The sequence below is a fragment of the Musa acuminata genome, chromosome BXJ1-9 (assembly GCF_036884655.1).
Source record: "Musa acuminata AAA Group cultivar baxijiao chromosome BXJ1-9, Cavendish_Baxijiao_AAA, whole genome shotgun sequence".
NCBI classification, from domain to species: Eukaryota; Viridiplantae; Streptophyta; class Magnoliopsida; order Zingiberales; family Musaceae; genus Musa; species Musa acuminata.
This window is the reverse complement of record NC_088335.1, coordinates 46,172,502-46,192,789: the sequence shown is the minus strand read 5'-3', so window position 1 is coordinate 46,192,789 and position 20,288 is coordinate 46,172,502. Positions and strand designations below refer to the sequence as shown.

General features: G+C 41.0%; 3 protein-coding genes across 8 annotated transcripts; 1 reads left to right on the top strand and 2 right to left on the bottom strand.

Annotated features, from left to right (window-relative positions):
• Positions 1 to 1,926: 1,926 nt before the first annotated feature.
• On the bottom strand, positions 1,927 to 7,076 carry LOC135593831 (uncharacterized protein At4g15545-like). Its single transcript, XM_065084139.1, has 10 exons — positions 6,683 to 7,076; positions 6,518 to 6,586; positions 5,140 to 5,193; positions 4,930 to 4,996; positions 4,744 to 4,827; positions 4,408 to 4,662; positions 3,846 to 3,891; positions 3,687 to 3,765; positions 3,461 to 3,593; positions 1,927 to 2,276 (listed from the first exon to the last, which is right to left on the bottom strand). Exons 1-9 carry the CDS (start codon positions 6,962 to 6,964, stop codon positions 3,498 to 3,500), a joined length of 1,032 nt encoding a protein of 343 aa, XP_064940211.1. The 5' UTR covers positions 6,965 to 7,076; the 3' UTR covers positions 1,927 to 2,276; positions 3,461 to 3,497.
• Positions 7,077 to 11,246: 4,170 nt separating this feature from the next.
• Positions 11,247 to 16,257, top strand: LOC103999086 (uncharacterized). 6 transcript variants are annotated; one of them, XM_065084137.1, is made up of 3 exons: positions 11,247 to 12,661; positions 14,412 to 14,509; positions 15,342 to 16,156. In XM_065084137.1, the coding sequence occupies exon 1, from the start codon at positions 11,382 to 11,384 to the stop codon at positions 12,576 to 12,578; it is 1,197 nt and encodes a 398-aa protein (XP_064940209.1). In that variant the 5' UTR covers positions 11,247 to 11,381; the 3' UTR covers positions 12,579 to 12,661; positions 14,412 to 14,509; positions 15,342 to 16,156. The 6 variants fall into 6 exon arrangements, with proteins under 6 accessions (XP_064940209.1, XP_064940208.1, XP_064940206.1 ...); XM_065084136.1 differs by having other exon boundaries at positions 14,412 to 14,513; XM_065084134.1 differs by having other exon boundaries at positions 11,247 to 14,316; positions 14,410 to 14,509.
• A 174-nt stretch (positions 16,258 to 16,431) lies between these two features.
• Positions 16,432 to 19,401, bottom strand: LOC135594153 (protein P21-like). The gene is made up of 2 exons (XM_065084563.1): positions 19,321 to 19,401; positions 16,432 to 17,508 (listed from the first exon to the last, which is right to left on the bottom strand). Exons 1-2 carry the CDS (start codon positions 19,399 to 19,401, stop codon positions 16,600 to 16,602), a joined length of 990 nt encoding a protein of 329 aa, XP_064940635.1. The 3' UTR covers positions 16,432 to 16,599.
• Positions 19,402 to 20,288: the final 887 nt, after the last annotated feature.

Genomic DNA, 20,288 nt, shown 5'->3' with positions numbered 1-20,288 from the left:
TAGTCCCTTAAGGATCTACAAAAGAGAAGATGTGTTAGAAAAAACATTTTACTCAAGATTCATAAATAGCCATTTTAGCAAACATTTGATAGGCAATGCAAATCACAAACATAGACTTCATCTGAACGGTTGCACGACAAAGAATCCAAGGTAGTCCGTCATAGCCAAAAATCCCCACAAGTGCCCATATAAAATGATTACAAAACAAAGCAGCGAACTAGCCCTAGACACTATCCCAAAAGCCCATCCAGTCATGTATAGTCATGTACCACCTGAGTAACTCCTAGGTGTCGTGCTTATTAATACTCTTTATCACTCTATGAAGCTAGAAAAACCTCAAAATGACTACTTAAATGATCTATTTCTGGATAGTTTTGCCTTTACGCGATGACTACACATAAAATGTGTTTACAAGCTTGAAATAACCACAAAAGCTAACCAAAATAGAGCTGTCAAACCTATTATAAGCCCTCTATATATTGTGTAAAGTATGAATAAAATCGAAAGATACAAACGTACATAAATATTACATCGAGCACCCTACTTATAGCTTTGTCCGTGACATTCTTCCCCACTTATTCTTTTGACGTCATCGTCGAAGCTTTTAAGAATGCTGCATCTCCTCGTTTTTTGTTGAATCTTTAATCTTCTACTCTAGTTGCAACGCGCCTCTTGGCTCTCCACTGCTCTCCATCGCTATTGTTGAGTAGTAAACCTTTGATCTGCTATGCTACTTCAACTCGCCAATAACTCTAACTCTGGTATGAGGTTAGTAGAATTATGTTAATCCTTGATGGTTCTTACGGATCATTTATATGATAAAAAAGACATTCCTTGTTATGCACCAATCTTTTAAACGTCTCACATGACTTAAACTAGTTCGATGTCTATTGGAGTTTTATAAAGTTTTCAAAAATTTTCAAAAATTTTTAATTGTCAAAAACTAGTTCGTAGACTTTTTAAAGTTTTCAAAAATTTGCAATGATAAAATTTTCAAAAACTAGTTCGTAGACTTTATAAAGTTTTCAAAAATTTTCCTTCATAAAATTTGCCCATTGATTCCTTTTCTATTTAATTGTCACCTCCAAGTAGTTTCGTATCACTTCCACTTTCAATTAATATTTTGTTAGAAAATAAAATGAAAAATCTATTCTCGATAGCATCGATCACCGTTGACGATAATTTAACAATTATTATTTTTCACTCGATTTCTTTGAAGAATCTTAAACATGTGTAGAGCTTTTTTGTTAGACAAATAAAAAAATTAAAGTACTCAATTTGACCAATTCTCTTAAGAGTTGAGAAAACAAAGATTACTTGACTTTACCCGCCTCCTCAAGAGTTATACTCTATGTATCAAGCTAGTTACTAACTTTCATTTGTTCTTTGCTCATACTTCTGAAACACCTATGCATTCCTTACATTAAATTAGCTACTATAATTTGTCTTCTCATTATCATCAAACTTATGAAATACAAAAAATTTTATCTGAAAAACTAAAATTTTACCTTGACTTAAAATAAATCTCCAATAGTTTTAATCGTCTTCTCCATTATTTCTATCATCTACTATGAGTAAAAAAGATACAACATAATGTATTACCCACTTCATCCTTAGTCGAACATTCATGAGTCAATCCGAAATCCCTCACTTTTAACTATTTTGATGAAAAACAAGTTAGACGCCAATCTTACAAAACTCCCTAGTCTCTATCATTCAATATTATCTTAGTACTTAAAGTTTACTTTGTATTCTCTATCTCCTCAATCCCTTTGATGACCAATCACTCTCCCTCTACAAAAATAAAATCCCGCCTCTGCAACACCATAGTGCTCTATGAAAGTCCACTATAGAAGAAACACAAGTATACAAGTCAGTGTAAACTATGATCAAAATCTGAAGAGAAAGGTAGCAGCACGTCTGATATCATTGCAAACACGAAACAATATTTCAACACTAGCAAACGAGAATGTTCGTTACAGAAACATTACATAGCCTCGTAAACCATCATTCACAGCATTATACAGCTGGTCTTAAACTTACAGTCACTTCATCAAGATAATCGATGATAAAAATTTTATCAAGCAATTCCTAATAGAAGTCCACTTAAAGGCCAATTCCGGACATTTAATTAACTGCAAAAGATCAGCCAACTGTTTACTGGAAATCTGATAATTAAAAATTACGATCCAAATTTGCACAGCATGCGTACCCAGTACTCTTCTCCTCAGCCAATGCACAATTTTCACATACAGCGGACTGTACTGTTTGATACGCTGTAAACACCAAAAGCCAGTAGTTTATAACTTAGGTGGAATGATGGTAGTCAGAAGACTCGGAACCTTCAGCAAGTATCAGAAATCATGGAAGTATAGCAGCTACCATTAGGCACTAAAACATATTTTATGAAAATGAAGATTCATTTAAAACAACATAATCATTTGATAGGAGGATAGGAATCCAAAGGAAATGACAAAATTTAAATTGCTCTTAATCAGGTAATAAATAACATGGGCAACAAAGGCAAGCCTCTTAATTGTATTTCATTCTTCATGGTAGATCTGAGTTTACTCCATCTTTTTTGTCTAAAAAAGATATGAAAAAATGTTCTCTTATTTCTCCCTTCAAATATCAAATCTACTAAGAGTCCCTACTTAACAAGACACAACTGTAACAATTTCTATACATGCGAACCTGCCACAGATGAATGACAACACAAGTTCCAATCCAATGATCTCATCACTGACTAACAGGATTAACAGAGTAATAATTGTATTTGTCATAATTCAAGCTCAATCCAATCTATTTTTGTCTTAATTCAACTAAATAGTAAAGTGGTACATCAAGAACTTTTTTAACTACACATTCAACACCAAATAAATTTACAAAATCAATTTAAAATGCAACTGGCAATTTAATACATTAATTAATGATCTAAAGATATAATCAATTTGAATTGAATATACAATTGTAATGTCACATCATAATCATATAAAATACCATTTAGAATTTGAGTGGCCCATTAGACCATCAAATTACAAAAAAAATCCTGAATATGTTTCATTTGCACCCTGTTGAAGCTAACTTGGTGATACTATCAGTAAGAATCTCAGCCCATGTTATATTATTTTTCTTATTTATTTTTTAATAAAGATATTGTTAAGGAGAGATTTACAATAGAAGGCTAGAACACATCATTTTTAACTTATAAAAAAAATTGTGGGAATATATAATGGTTAAAAGATTAAAAAGGGAGTTCAAAGATCTTCATGGTTGGAAGAGGAAGTAATTCAAGAGGATAAAATACAACTAGTAACATGGAGCTTATGGAAAAATAAAATAACCAGAGATAAAAAGAAGAAATGTTTCTTCTCTCTTCTTGCCTCTTCTTTCTATGTTGGCATAGCATTATATATAGATACGAGAGATAAAGCAAAAGGGAGAGGAAGAAAAAGAGAACCTGTAAGGAGCCCACACACTTTGTTCCACTATAATATCTAGGGCTGTTGGTTTCTGTTAAGTAAACCTTGAAAAGACAAGTAAAGATCCTTGTTTTCAGTTCCAAATATCTCATCTGCCTTTCTGAGGGTTTCCTGCACAGAAAAACAAGGTAGAGAATGAACAGTATAAAAACTGTAGATTCACATAATTAACCATTAGCAATGATCATTTACACCAGTGCCCACCTCACGTGATTGTCTGTGAGCATTAAGCTCCTTAATGTTAGCTAAAAAGGCACCAAACTGTTCATATGAGAGTCGGCTCCTGAAATAGACAAGCTTAAAGTAGGTGGAAAATTTAGCATTATTTGATTCTGTACAGCATGTCCAGGAGCATCTACTTACCTAGCCTGGCGGAAGAATTCTTTTCCATCTACTCGAGGCATACGTCCTGAAAATTGATAGAAAATACTAAGAAAATTTTCATTATGCTGCAAGATGATGACTAAACAGGACAGTTTCAGGACTGAAAAATTGAAAACTCATTCAAAAGGCCTATAGTATTGACTTTTCTAAATAAATAGGATGGTAAAAATTGTAGAACTGTCTCAAACCAATTTAACCACATTAGGTTCATGGGGTAACCGCATCTGGAACTTGTTGACTCAAAGTATTTACTGTGAATACATGATTTGTGAATAGTACTCTTAAATATTGCTATTATCAGTGATCTAGATAGTAATGCTCCAAGCTATTAAGCTTCAAACAAATTTATGAACCATAATTATTATTACATACCAAGATATTAAAAAAATTAGAAATGAAATATCCACCATAAGGAAGCCCTTTGTGACATTGGTTATCTTTATATAGTTGTTATATACAATTCTCCCAATTTTGGGACATTAGTAAGGCACTATTCTAAAAATGATCTTAAATCAACCAAAAAAAAAACAGAAAAACAGACCTGGAATAGAGCGCCCACGAGGAGGAGAGTTAGCAGCTGATGATTGCTTACTTGATGGGTACCATGGTGACAGAGTCAGACCTTCAAAGTGAGTTTTTGTTGGAGAACTGGCACCAGATGCATATTTTGGCAACAATGCAACAGAAGACCTTTTAGGAGAACCAGCAGTAGATGTTACTTTTGGTGTAGCTGTTGGGGTGAGCCGAGGAGGAAGAGGAGGAGTCTTTGAGATTTTCTGTCCATATGGTCTAGTCACTGTTCCAAATATATGACAAACAAAATGATCATCAATGATTCAGCTTCTAAGTACTAAAAAAGACAAAAGAATTTGCATACCATCTAGTGTCATGTTTCCCATGTCTGTAGATGTACTGGTAGGATATGAATCAGATGATGCAGAGCGGCTGATGGAAACTTCATCTTCAACACCATAATAATGAAAAATCATAATAAAAGAAACTAGCATTAAAAAAAGGTAAGAATAACACAAGGCTAACAAATGAACATCAAGCTAAAGCATGCCTTTCCAAGAAGATGCTTGGGCAGTTGATGAATCACAGGCCCTTATGTCCACAGGATCTTGTTGCTTCTAAGACAATATATAAGAAGAAAATAAAATCATTGAGGACTTTCAAATTTCTGTATTGTAGTTCCAAGAGTTACCATGATGATCATCTTGGGGAAGAAAACTGGATACTGAAGTATGTTAAGTTTTATAGTATATTTACTTACAGGTGTGTTATCCTCATTAAGTGACTGCAACAGATGTTTCTTGAATGCCTCCAACTGCCCCAAAAAGTCTCATGATTCAGACAGTTTTATAGCGGACAAATAAAAATAATTTTAAAAACAAATGGGCACAACATCATCAGGAAAGAAAAATCATTCGTCTTCAGATGTCATGCAGATGATTATGAGAATTGCATCATAAAACTGTGGATTCCAGGATTCGTAATCAAACAACAGAAAAGACCAAATTTACTCAAGAAATCACATGCATGACATGACATGGGGTCAGTCAACGAAGGATCTATATTACCATGTATCATACCAATTTTGCATTGAGAATAATGAAAATACGCGTGAGGTTAAATTTTGTCATAGACCAAATGATACCCTGTTGGTTAGGATGAAGATAAACTGTTAAAATTAGTTTTCGCTGTACAATATTCCAAGAATCAAGAATCCACAAGATTTAAATAATAAGCAGTTTCAGATATATCAAGATCAAACATATAAATCATTTATCTTCAGATAACAGAACTTTTATGGCCAAGAAGACCTAATCCCATTTCCTGCATGGCCAGTCAGAACTTATTATTCTCAACTATAGAAGTTGTCTTTTAGATTGAGGACCAAAGTTTTGGTTAAAGTAAACAATGTCCAAAAGCATGAATACCAACTAAATATGTGACCACTCGAGGCACAACCTAGGCTCATATTACATTTATGTAAACAAAAAACTTGATTGACGATAAGATCAAAATTTCCTAGACTATCAAATGTATTTTGCTAACTTTTGAGCAATATAACAGAACAAAACAACACAATGAAGAATTCATTATGCTAACCTTATGAAACTATATCCAGCTGGACCTCTCACTTCTTTTTTTTCTTTTTCTTCGTTCTTAAATGGGAAGTAAGAACTTTCTCAACCCTACTCCAAGAAAAGTTAACATAAAAGTGCAAAAGCAGCACACTTTCTGATTCCTATCTTGGTGCCACAATTTTCTGCCCCAAGCTATCCCTAATCATTATGCCATTTTATTCCAAATAGGCTTATCTCACAAGTTCAATAACTTTCTAACTTTCAACCATCACCATTAATTCCCTAGCTCAGTTAACAAAAACACGATAAAATAATTAGCAATATGAGTTGAATATTACAAGCGATCAATTGTCATATGAATTTCTACTAAATAGTCGGCTTTTTTTAGAACAATGATAACCCTGTAACTCTTTCGACCAACGCAACCCAGCTTCAACATACCATAGCTAATAAGAATAGATAGCATTAACAATAACCTTCATAGGAATGACCTCAAAGAAAAAAAAGCGCCCATTTAAGAAGGGAAAGAGAACAGGAATGTAAAGGGAAAGAAAACCACACCTTTGTTAAATCTCGAGTTAATTTCTTTGAAGTCTGCGCCAATGAATCACGTTCCTTTGCCAGCTTAACCTTCACTCGAGAAAGAAAACACAGATATATTTTGTGAAAAATAAAAGATAAACCTAGTATTCGATCAATCGCGACGCGCATAGCTTAGGAGCTCACATTCTCTTCGAGGGCGGCCCTGAGGCGGGAATCGGTCTGCTGGAACACGCGATCGAACTGGGCGAGCTTCTCCTGCAGGTCGGCGATGGTCCGGTCCTTCTCCGCGACGCTCTGCCTCAGCCGCCCGGCCTCGAGTTCCAGCTTCGAGACGCGGGACGCGATCGCCATCGAGGTGATCTTTCTCGCCAGGTCCAGCTGCTCGTACGGGTCGGTCGGCATCACCGCCAGGATCTCGTCAGGCAGGTGAAAGTCCGATCCTCCTCCACCGCCGCCCTGCGTCATCCCCGCAAAGTAACCCTCCCACCAAAACCCTCTCCCTCGATCGAAGCACGCCCGAGAAAACCCTAGCGAAACAACACTAGCTGGAACTCGATTTCAAATCGCTTAAGGAAGCGTATCAACGAAATCGCCGATTAAATGGCGCTCAGTACACGTCGGCGGAGAAAGCAAAGAGAGCTACCACATCGGGCCCACTGATTCGGCCGATCACAAAGAAGGTACATCGGCAGGTAACCCAAACCACGGTGAAGAAAATCTTGACGAGAATAAAGAAAAGGGGTACGTCACCAACGTGGAATTCCTAAACCTCTACCCCGTGTCTGCCGTCTCACCTAATTAGATCGGGCCCCGCAATGGGCCCTATTTATGTCTGGTCCGGAGGAATGTACATGTTTGGGTACGTAGTTGGCTGTTAAAGAAAGTGCTGCTCGTGGGAAAATGGGGTTGCGTGTGCTGTCATCGTGCTACGATGATTGTTGTCGGGACGCAGAGTTTGGCGCTTCTCTTTTCGCCTCTTTTTTGGGAAACGTATTTTTGCCCGCCCAAAGCTTTCAAATTTTGGCGTATTTAAGGAAATCATATTAGAATATCTGAAACACTTACATGTAGAAAATAAATACTATAATAAAAATAATTATTACAACCTTACCATTGTACTTAAATTATTACAACCTCAATATAAATATTTTTTTAATATAATAATTAATAATATTTTATATTTAAAAAATATTAAATTAATAGTATGATAGATTGATAAATCAGATACCCTAAATATTTTTATTTGAGATGAATACTAGTCATAGAAAGATCCTTTGTTTGATTAGAATACATTCAATGCATTAAATGCTTATACCATTAAATGTCTTGGATAGATATATTATGCTGAAGAGATGATTTGAGTTAGAGCATAATAAGTCCTTTAATACTTCTCATGTCTTGGATACATTATGGACTAGGAAGATGATGCATCGTGTGATTAAATATTTTGCTTGATTAAGGTGATTCGAGCAAAACTTGTGTCACAGGTGGACATATTCTTTATCTAATTAATTAGTTATCTAATTAATTAGGGTACACCATGCCTTTCGTTGCATGATTAGGATTTATCGTTCAAACTTTTTTTTCTAAGATATATAAATAAAATATAAGAAGAATCTTTTCGATGTATTAGGCGTTTCAAATGTTTGTCTTCATCCCATGTATACTTACGATGTATCAAATACTTTAATATTTATGTATAGATGATGTTTTATGTGTGACATAAGATTCCTTTATATCTAAAATGAATGTGCTATGTCAATTATGATATGTTGAACGTTTTTGTGAAAGATTTGGGTAAAGTTAATTAGATTATAATTATATTATAAATATACTAAAAACATGTTCTTACTATGTTATATCGATGAAGGTTACATTCGACTAGTATTTGGATCGAGTTACCCACTTACTATGCCTTTGTAAGTCCTAAACGATGGTATTGTTTGGGTCTACAAACAATACAAATGATGATAGTAATACTCGGAATGATAAGGATACCATCATTATTCTTTTTTTTAGGTTTTTTTTATTTTTAATTTACTGATTTTTTAACCAAGATTTCAAGAAGGATCACAAATAGACATTTGTGGTAAAGATTGAAGCACTGTGAGGACTTACATCTCCTTTATTGTATTCTTACTTATTTAAACACTTGCTTATGTTATTTTTTTTACATATTTATTTAATTAGTTTCTTAAAAAAATTAAATATAGTTGCATTAATCCACTCCCTCCCATTCCAATAAGATCCATGACAATCAAACATAGAGGAATATAGTTATTTCTAATCTAGCAAAAGGTGGGTTACAATGATGACTTGAGATGTGAAGTTGGCAAGGCTTTGTTATCTCTACCTGGAGTGGAGCAAGGAGGCAAACACCCTTTAAAACGACACCTAAAGGAGGAAGATATATCTAAAGTGGTAGATGCTCATACAGATGTGGATTATCCATAACCAAGTATAAAAATCATAGTATATTATTATTATTATCAAGTAGAAGAAATTTAATATAAAAAAAATCGAAATCAAATAATAATATATCGATGTGTATCTTTCGATATTGTTTAGAAAAGATCTAACGAGTGTATCATTATCAAATCTAAGTTCAATAGTGATATCGATCTATAAGAAGAACTATATTCGTCTTCTACTCTTTTCCTATCCATCTATAATATTTCATTAACTGGTTCATATAATCAAAAAAAAAAGAGAAAAGTTCTGAAATCTCTTAATTATATCATGAATCCAGACACTCACGTACACGCATATTCATATATATCTGCATATTCAATTATTATGTGCTTATGTGTGTTGTATTGAGTCCCTGTAAAATCCTATCTATTTTTAAGCTAGAGCAAAGGATCTAAAATAAGTAATTAGAAGAGTTCCTCCTGTCTCTTATAAAATTCTATTATGATTGGACTTCCTTTTTTATTGGCTTATAATAATAATCATAATCCAATCATATTCATAATATATCTTACGTAATTAGATAGGATCATATAATTTGACAAAAATTCCTTACCGTAAGAGTTTTCTCTTTTTTCTTCTATGATTGTGATAACAACAAACTTAATTCTTCTTCCTCCTTTGATCGTGGAGGAGGATCTATAAGTCTCTTTCATAATTTTCTCTTACTAAAGAGAAAATGGTTCTGAGAAACAATACATATAAAAAAATCTTCATCTTTATTTTACTTTATATTTTTTTTCTTTTATCATTAATTTATGAAGCTCATGTTCCAATGAAACATAAGAGGGGACTTATAAAGCCCTGAAGCATCTAAATGGGCGTAGTTGATTTTTCCTATAATCATATAGATAACAACATAAATTTAATGGACTATAACGACTATATATATATATATATATGTATATTCTTATAATATTTTAAAAAAATTTATAGAAGTTGATCATAACAACTACAACTTGGTTAAATTAGAAAGGACAAATATGCTATTTTAAAATTTGTAAAGATAATATTTTTTAAATTTTGAGAAGATAGACATCAAGAAACTAAAGAATAATTGGTTAAAGTCTATGGAAGCTTCCTCAACATTCAATCATCAAATTCCCTCCAATATTCTTTCAATGTGCACTACATACCAAGTCAACTTTGCAATCAGCAATGGCAAGAAAGATTTTGTTTCTGGTGCAGACTAACTCAAGGATCCTACTGCTTACACCACAAAAGTGGTCAACATCCAATATAGAATTATTGGTCAACATCTTATAGCTGTAGAGTTTGCACTGTAAAATACTCCACCAAGACAACAACAACAACAACAATTTATCTCTCCAACTTCTTTGCTTTGGTGGTCACCATCTCCATCCCCAAGACATCAAGAAGGCATGAACACCAACACCAAGTCACAAATGGATGGATGGTGACAAGGCAAGCACCAATGGCCAATCGAAGGAGGAACACAAGTGAGAAGACAACATCCAACATAAAAAAGATATAGAGTTCCAAGCCTCCATATTTTGGACCCTTTATGACCAAATTTAGACAAATTTTATTTATTTATTTAAGAAGTAGAGATGTGTCCAATTTCACCAAAATTATATAATATTCATATAATTATCCTCAATTTGATGGTACATTAATTATTCTGTTCTTAGCGAGAGTGACTAATAACCAATCCATCCTTGTATTGATCTCTCTCTCTCTCTCTCTCTCTCTCTCTTTATTATTGAAAGGACATTGGCCATTAATTAGATCCTTAAGAGCAATACAACCACTCACTCCCTTACATTAAAAATATAAGAAATTTTATGATCATTATCCAAAAATCCTAACCTAACCCAAACATATCGGATTCGGATCCTGATCGATCCGGCCCGAATCAGACCCCCAAACTCCACTGTTCTTTGTCGTACCTTTCGTGACACGTTGACCGCGCCACGAGAGGTTGACACGCGTAACACGGAGGCATCAGTTTTATGTTTTGGTGCTTTGAGATTGTAACCTCACCAACTCCAGATTGAGATCAGAGCCGTCCGTTTTCGTGATCCACCTGGGATTCCCACAGTCTCTCTGACACCGCGCGAACGCGCTTCATCTTTATGTTATATCGCGTCAGCCCGTCACCGCCCCGAACGATTCACGCGAGTCGTCACCGCATTCGTTCTCTGTCTGTCTATTTTGTGCAAATTCGATTTGGTTGGAGGGGTTAGGTGTAAAAATAAAGCGGCTTTGTCGGCGAAAGTATGTATTACTTTTGTATAAAATGTAATGTTCGGTGGGGCTAATTGTAAAGTTGGACACCGTTTCGGGCGGCGAGGAAACCAAACCACGTGACCGGGAGAAATAAAGCATGCGATCCTTTATTGCCGAGTAGATCGCCGACTCTTTGCCCCCTCCATGATCGCCGGTTGGCCCGATGCCGAACCCGTGGAAGAAGTTCCGGGCGGGCGGTGGCGGCGGCGGGGGCGGCGGAGTGTCCCGGCTCCTCGCCGAACTCCGGCCTCCCGAGCGAGGTGGCTCGCTCGTCGTCCAGACCGGCTTCCCGACCTCCCTCGCCGACCTCGTCGTCAAGAACCGCGGCCGCTTGAAGAAGCCCTCGCGGAAGAAGAAGCTGTCTCCGTCCGACCTCGAATCCTCCGCTTCTGGTCCCGTCGCAACCCCCGTCGTAGCGACACCGTCGGACGATGGAGCTCGACCCGGCGCCGCCTTTGTAAACAGCCCCGTTCCGGTGACTGAGGATGTCTGTTCGTCGTCGCTCATTTCTACTGAGACGGATAGGAAGAGGTTAAAGACAGGGTTGGGGTTTCTTTTGGCAATGATGTCGGTTTTGGTGCTTCTGGCTATCGAAAGAAAGAAGCTTGTCGTGGGGATCACAGTCTCCGCCTTTGCACTTCGGCTGCTTGATTCCATGAGCTTTCAAATGCTTGGATTCTTGAAGCCGTGTCCGGAGGCACAGAGCAGATTGAATTCGGTCGTCGTCGGGGGATGTGATTTAGAAGGGAGAGGAGTGGTCTCCCCTATTAGGGAAGTTGGCATCAGTAGCTCTTCGGATACAGTAAGATCAGAAAGGAACTCGGTGGAATCGGTTGATTTGGATCCGAGGAGGGAGGCTTTGTTGGAAAGGAGGGATCTTGTCGGAGCTGGGAAGGCTTGCCATGAGCATGATCATCGTTCGAAGGGTAATTCGAAGGTGAAGAAGCTTTTCAGGAAGTTCGTTCCGAAGAAATTTCGCCGACGAAGTGACAAGAAGAACGCGGAAGAGCTGATTTCTGATTTGAGTAGAAGAAGAGCCTGTGATGGCATTACAGAAATAGAAGAAGATGAAGCAGTCAATGGAGATGATGATAGTGATGCAGTGCTCGGTAGTGGATATGTTCTAAGCATCAATGCCTTCAACAAGGTGACCGATCATGACAGAAAGGATGTTGAATTTAGTCGAGAAAACTTGTATGAATCTAAATCAGGGAGCTCGCATCAATTGTGTTTTTGTGCAGTTGTCCTTTTGGGACTTCTGGGTGGCAAGAGTGTAGCCCTTGTTCTAACCGTGTCATGGTTTCTATTTCACAAGTCAATCAAGACCCTGTGGAGGAAAGGAACGGATTTGTTTGTTTGATTGTACAAAAAAAATTTTGGTTTCCCAAGTGATGGAGCTTTTTGTGTATCGCCTTACTCCGGATGTTCGTGTTGGTCGTTCGAGTAAGTGAACAAATATATGGTAAAGGTGAAATGAAATTATAGATGTTTGTTACGACTAATTCTAGCTGCTTTCCTTTTTCTGATTTAGTTCCTTTGGAAATTTACTACATTTCATTACTTTATGTATGCTTTTGATCATTGATTCTGAAGTGCAAGAACCTTTCCTTTGAAGAATTAACATTTTTGCAGCCTATTTTTAGATTTTCTGCTTTTTGGTTTTAAAGCCAAACATCTTTGACTCTGTTTCTAGATGGTAATTGTCGGAAAGTTTCTCTCTTGCATCTTACTTATGTTCTCTTCTCAATGTTTCAGTAATTAAGGAAAAAAAGCTCCTAATAATCTTGAATGAATTAACTTGGTATCCACTTACCATAATTATTGTCCTATTAGTAAAAATATATGTGTATTAATGATGCAAAGAGGATGCTTCTTATGAACTAGGTTCTTTTTCCCACCTATTAATGAGTGACTAGGTCTTCTTACAGAAGATACTTCTAGAATCAAATTAGTCACATTTTAAAGCATCAAGTCAGTAGTTGAGCATGTTATATATCTTTGTCTCCAGCAAAACCATGGTGTACTGACCATACTGATGGTATTTACTGGTTCAAGCAGCAGGCTGGTCGGGGGTTATAGTGATGCAAAAGTGTTGGTAGCATACATTGATCTATTTTTTTAATTCTTGCAATGGACAATTTTAATATCTGAACCAGTCTGACACTCATAAAATAGAACCGGTCAAACATTTTGAGACCCTTGAACGGTGAAAACAGCCATCAGTGGGACCTCGATGATACGCAGGGAGGATGTTATGTTTATATATCTTAATATCTATTTGTATGGATCCCACCTACCACCTTCTTTCTTTTTTTCCTTTGTCTGTTTGTACCGATGTACCATATCAGTTTGTGACCTCGCCACTAGACGTGGCTTTACTCAAGTTTTAGGACCTTGATGCTATTATAGTTTGAAGTGCAGAAAGAAAGATGAAACTTGATGACGGTGTATCTGTTGGATGCTTATATTTGTAAATCTGAAGAAGTACGGTATAATCATAAGGTAATAGTCATCAAGTCGCATTTGATGGTCAATTTTGTGAGAGATACATGTGACGGTCAGCCATGATGTAGCTACACATTCTCTTGGCCACATCCCACTGCTCTGGAAAATTATATTAAACTAAGTACTATTATTGATGTAATCTTTCCACTTAAGTTCCATTTAGATTATCTTTTTGATCTGTCTCCCTCCATGTTCCTTTCTGATCTTTTAATCAAATAACTAAACAGATTGGCTGATCTGTACTTTATTATGCATGTTCACTCAGAATCTACAATAACTAAATTAAGAACTCATTTGATAACATATATTGACTGCTTGAAGTCAACCTAAAAAATTCACAAAAGGGTACTGATTTTACTCCCTTGAACACATCTTCTACAGGTTAACCTTAAAGTTCTTGATTCTCAAACTTAACCCGATAATGCCATTGCAAGCAGAGATATGCTAGATAGCTTGTTTCTATATGGTTTTACCGCATTTCTTGCTTCTTACTGTGTGACTCATTTTTATTCTTTTGGGGTGCTGGTGCTGGTGCTGGTCCGTAACATGCCCTGTGATTGGATCTGCTACTGGAAATATCTCTGGAATTCCAAGTATACTTCATATCCTTACTGGTAGCTGCTACACATTCAATTTGTATTATCGAGCTAGATTGATTTTCTTCTGCCGTTTAAAATATATTGCAGAGTTGTGAAAGGTTATGCAAATCATTGGCCGAGAAAGGACAAGTTCTATTCAAGGATGCCATGTTAAGGACCAAAACTTGTTTATGGCTTGATCTTTCCTGTAGGTATTTTCATTTACTTCTATTGCACTGATTTCTATATTTTTTTAATGGAAATTTATTGATTTGATAAGCACATGACTTGCAGTACAAGCGTGTGATGACTACATCGTAGAATGCCTTGTTCACTTGAAAATGCTGACCATGCTAGGTGTTGTTTGATAATCACTGGTTAGACTTGTAACTAAGATTTTTAAATGGCAGGTGGTATATTTAGTATTCTATGCACAACATGGATTAGCATCCAAAGGTCCTATTACCGACATCAAAGTAGTAGGAAGTACATAATTACAGATGCCACTATCATGGACAAACATATTGTTTGATCAAACCAAATACTTCTCTGTCCCGGATGTCTATCATTAGCGGTCATCTTGGAATCAGTTCTAGTTTTATGATGTTGAATATCTTAGCTTATATTCGCAATCTAGACTGATGGAGACCTTGGAATGTCATCCTGTTTTTTGTCATTTATTTTTGCAATTTGTGGCTAGATTGTAAACATGTGGTTATGAACTAATGTCAATCCAGTTATTCGTTCACATATAGGTATCATCAATATCAGCTACAACCAATCTCTACTTGATTGCAAATTTGTTTTTGCCTTCTTCTTCCTTCTCCTTACTGGTTGCTTCAAAATGGGTACTACCGAAAGCTAATTGTAAATGTTCCCCTGCATTCTAAAATCCTTTCACAATTCTGTTCATACTGATAATACAGCCATCAAATTTGAAGAACTTAGCCTGGCTAGAGATTGTGGCTCCCATATCAGTGCTCTTCATTTTTATCTTCAAACATCATATGTACAAGATGATGCTTTTGGCATTATTGTAGGTACTCTTCGCCATTCCAGGATTTCTCTTGAGATTTCAGTGCTCTCCAGATATGCCGATGCTCCAATTCAGTCAAACGAGGTGTGCAATGCTATGGTTTTCCGGTGCTGCTTCTCTGGTTATTTGCAACTTTCTTGCAAGGGCTGCATCTTGAACATAGAAGCTTCTTTCATCTTCCTCTTTGATACCACATGGTCTCACTCATAGTCATATGAACAAAGTGGCTATTCCAAACTTCAGCAACTCGTGCACTACAAGGAGATCTGTGATGACACCTAAGCTATCAAACTGCTTGTTGTTGGATCTATGACCTGAACTCATGTCACTTGATGGCATCCAAATTAATGTGGATTCTCTAAGCCAGGCAAAGGCTGAAAGAGTTCAAGGCCTCAGTTCTTCATGCACTGTTCAGGAAATAAGTATACATAGATACAAGGAGACCTGTGATGACTTCTAAGTTATCAACCTGCTTGTTGTCATGATCTATGGCCTCAACTCATGTCACTCGATGGCATCAAATTAATTTGGATTCCCTCAGCCAGACAAAGACTGAAAGAGTTACAGGCTTCAGTAATTCATGCACTGTTCAGGACACAACAAGATATATGGTCTCAGAGATCTGTGATGGCATCCAAGACATCAGATTGCTTGTCATGATCTGTAACCTCAGCTCATGTCACTTTGTGCCATCAAAATAATCTAGATTTCCTGAGCTATGCAAGAACAGTAAAATTGTACTGATGCTTCAAATGTTTTTGGAGTCTGATGAGAAAACTGAAGTGTGGCAGGAAGACCTATGCCTGAGCCTTTTGTCTAGTTTCCCATGGAATGGAGTTCTGTTAATCTAAAGATACAGTGTCATGAATACATTTAAAGGTAAGATTATGGAGTCATCGAAATAACCTCTTTTTAGTAAATGTTTTCCAGATGAGTTTTTTTATTAAAAAATATTAATATAAATTCTGTTACTTATTGATGACCAAAAGATCTTTTTTTAGTAAATCATTTAGGTGGTATTTTTTCAGTGCTTCTCTATTTCTCAGTTCTTTTTCTCATTTCTTCTGTATCATTTCACAATTGTTCACATGCTCAAACATTTTTTTCTCTTCTTCACTTTTATCAAAGACATTAGGAAGGAGTCGCAAAGTCAAAGTCAAAGTCAAACTTGGACGATTTGGTAGTGTACAAAAAAGTCTGCATCTTCCCTTTCCCCACGGCAGCGCTCAAATCCAGCACACAAATCCGAGGCGCGAAACCTCTTACGTCCTTGGAGCCTTTGGGATCACAAATCTCACAGCGATACGGCCGAACCTCGTGGGGTAGTCATCGGCCGACAACGACGAACCGGAGGGGCAGAAGATGACCTTGTAGCCGCCGCCGCCACTGGGGCAAGTGAAGGTCCAGGTGGCGTCGTCCTTCGGGTGGCTGTAGGCGTCGGGGCAGTTGCTCTTGAAGAACTTGGAGTAGGTGGTCGGCCCGCAGCTGCCGGAGTTGCAGCAGTACTCGTCCGTCTTGAACACCGTGCATGGATTGTTGCAGCCGCCCGGCGTCCACAGCTCGGCGGGGCACCGCCCATTGATGTCCGCTGAGCACCGGATCGCGCTGCAGTTCCCTGTGATGGGGCTGAACTCCATGGGCACGTTGAAGCCGTCAACGAGGGAGACGTCGAAGTAGTCGATGTTGTTGAACTGGTTGACCGCGAACTCCGCGAGGGTGTTGGGTGGGCTGCCGTACGCCTTGCAGTCCAAGACGCCGCCGCAGTCCCCAGTCTGGCACCTTCCATGGCCACTGCCGTCGAAGGAGCAGCCGGTGCGAGCCCAGATGCGGCTGCCGGTGAACGACGTCCCGTTGTTGTTCACATCGATGACATCGATGACCCAGGTCTGGCCTTGGTCAAGCTGGAGGCCGCCACCGGGGATGGCTGCAGCCCAGACGGTGAAAGGGCACCCGTTGACGATCTCGAACCTGGCGGCATGGGAGAGGGTGAGGAGGAGAGCGAGGAGGAAGGGTGTTAGCGTAAACAACCTTAAGCCGTGGCCTCGGGGCCGACGCGGCTCGGTTCGGGCCCGGATGACGGGGGGATCTCCCCGAGGCGGTCTTCGAGTCCGTCTCGGTGGTCGCGTGTGGTGTCGTCGCCTCCTCCGGGAGGTGGCTCCACGCCTGGGGGCCTAGCGGGAGGTCGTTGTCCTCGTACCTGCACAAAGGTCGGGTCGGAGGGGTCGGGACGTCCCGACCCCTCCGACGATTAAGTGAGTTGATGTGGAATAGGTTTTGGATAGAGAAGTAGAAGTCCAAGTCCAAGTCGAAGTCCCCTTTCCGTTCAGAATGTAAGGGTATTTATAGGGAAGCTTACTGTTTCCTGATGTGCCCGCTTGCATGGGGCAGGCTGGTAGCGTCTGACCTTGGTGTTGGCGTGGCGTGAAGAACGGAGCTTGAGCAGGGCGTTAATGTGCCTTGGTCGGTGCCCCGGTCTGCGTTGACCTCGGGGTGTGAGGCGTTATTTAGGACGACTGACGTCATGTGCGTCTTGTCGCGTTTATTACCCTTATCATATTCTCCCCCGGAAAGAAGTTATGCGTTGGTTCTTGTACTGGGAGTCTGATGCATGGCTTTAGCTCTGAGATCGTCTGTTGGCTTGCCGCAGGGGGCACGGGTATCGTGGAGGTTTCCACAGTAGAAAGCGAGGGGGGTGGTGCGTGCGGCGGTGGTCGCGAGTTAGGTGCTCGGTCGAGTAGGCCGGGACGGGGCCGGGGTCTCGAGTGATTACGTGATTGTGGAGCGCGACGTAGGCGGGTGGACCATGCGGATGTGGTCTCGGGAGCTGGAGGCCGAGGAGCACGACGCAGGCGGGTGAACCGCGCAGGTGTGTCTTGGGAGCAAGGGGCCGAGGAGCACGACGCAGGCGGGCTGGCCGCGCAGGTGTGGTCCCGGGAGCCGGATGCCGAGGAGCACGACGCAGGCGGGTGAACCGCGCAGGTGTGTCTCGGGAGCTGGAGGCCGAGGAGCACGACGCAGGCGGGTTGGCCGCGCAAGTGTGGTCCTGGGAGCCGGATGCCGAGGAGCACGACCCAGGCGGGTGAACTGCGCAGGTGTGTCTCGGGAGCAGGGGGCCGAGGAGCACGACGCAAGCGGGCTAGCCGCGCAGGTGTGGTCCCGGGAGCCGGATGCTGAGGAGCACGACGCAGGCGGGTGAACCGCGCAGGTGTGTCTCGGGAGCAGGGGGCCGAGGAGCACGACGCAGGCGAGTTGGCCGCGCATGTGTGGTCCCGGGAGCCGGATGCCGAGGAGCACGACGCAGGCGGGTGAACTGCGCAGGTGTGTCTCGGGAGCAAGGGGCCGAGGAGCACGACGCAGGCGGGTGAACTGCGCAGGTGTGTCTCGGGAGCAAGGGGCCGAGGAGCACGACGCAGGCAGGCTGGCCGCGCAGGTGTGGTCCTGGGAGCCGGATGCCGAGGAGCACAACGCAGGCGGGTGAACCGCGCAGGTGTGTCTCGGGAGCAAGGAGCCGAGGAGCACGACGCAGGCGAGCTGGCCGCGCAGGTGTGTCCCGGGAGCTGGAGGCCGAGGAGCACGACGCAAGCGGGGCTGGCCGCGCAGGTGTGGTCTCGGGAGCAGGAAGCCGAGGAGCACGACGCAGGCGGGGCTGGCCGCGCAGGTGTGGTCTCGGGAGCAGGAAACCGAGGAGCACGACGCAGGCGGGTGAACCGCGCAGGTGTGTCTCGGGAGTAGGAAGCCGAGGAGCACGACGCAGGCGGGTGAACTGCGTAGGTGTGTCTCGGGATCAGGAAGCCGAACGACGCAAGTGGGCCGCACAGGTGTGTCTCGGGAGCAGGAAGCCGAGGAGCACGACGCAGGCGGGCTGGCCGTGCAGGTGTGGTCTCAGGCATCGTGCGACCGAGTAGCACGACGTAGGCGGACAAACCGCGCAGGTGAGGTCTCGAGCAACGTGCGACCGAGTAGCACGACGCAGGTGAGCTAACCGCGCAGGCGTGGTCTCGAGCATCGTGCGACCGAGTAGCATGACGCAGGCGGGCAGACCGCATAGGTGTGGCCTCGGGCATCTCGCGGTCGAGGAATAAGACAAAGGCCGAGGGATATGGCTCAGGCTGGCAGGCCGCGCTGAGGTGGAACTCAGTAGTCTACGTCCGAGGGACACGACTCGAGCCGAAGGATATGGCTCAAGCCGTGGGATACAACTCAGGCGGGAAGGCCGCGCTGAGGTAGGACTCGGCGGTCTGCGGCCGAGGGATATGGCTCAAGCCGAAGGATACGACTCGAGGCTGTCTCTGTTGAATCTCATATTTTGATGATGAAACCACTTGATATGTGTTTATGTTTTAATTTGCGTTTTGAGTGACGCAAGATGCTTCGATCAGGATGAGACAATTAAAGCAGAAAAAATCATGTTGTGCCGGAGGAACATGTCAGAAGATTGGACGTCGAGCTAGTGGATCGATCGACGTATCGACAGAAGGCTTCGGGCCGTGGACTTGGGCATCAGGCCAAGAAGAGCGGGTATTGTACCAAGGATATCGGAGTTGCAGAGTCAATTGGCCGATTGGGCAATAGGCCGCAGGAGAGGACGATGCGCCGAAGAATCGGACGAAGCGTCGAGGGACCAATGACATGCCGGACAACTTGGTTAATTGCTTAGGATTATTTATCTCGATCGAAGTTTTGTTTTAAGTGTGCAGGATTAACTACGATGGAAGTAAGACATGCAGTAGGAGTTGTGCCGGAGTCCAGACTATGATCACGTTGGGAGTTCGAGAGCTCAACGGAAGTCCGGACGGTCGTCGGAGGTTCTGCGGGAACAAATCCGAGAAATCCAGGAGCTTGCCAAAAGAAGCTCGTCGGAACTCGCCAAGTGGATCGTCGCACGTCCAGGAGTTTTGCCAGAAGTCCGCAGAAGCATCACCGAGGGTTCATCAGATGATCGACGGAAGTT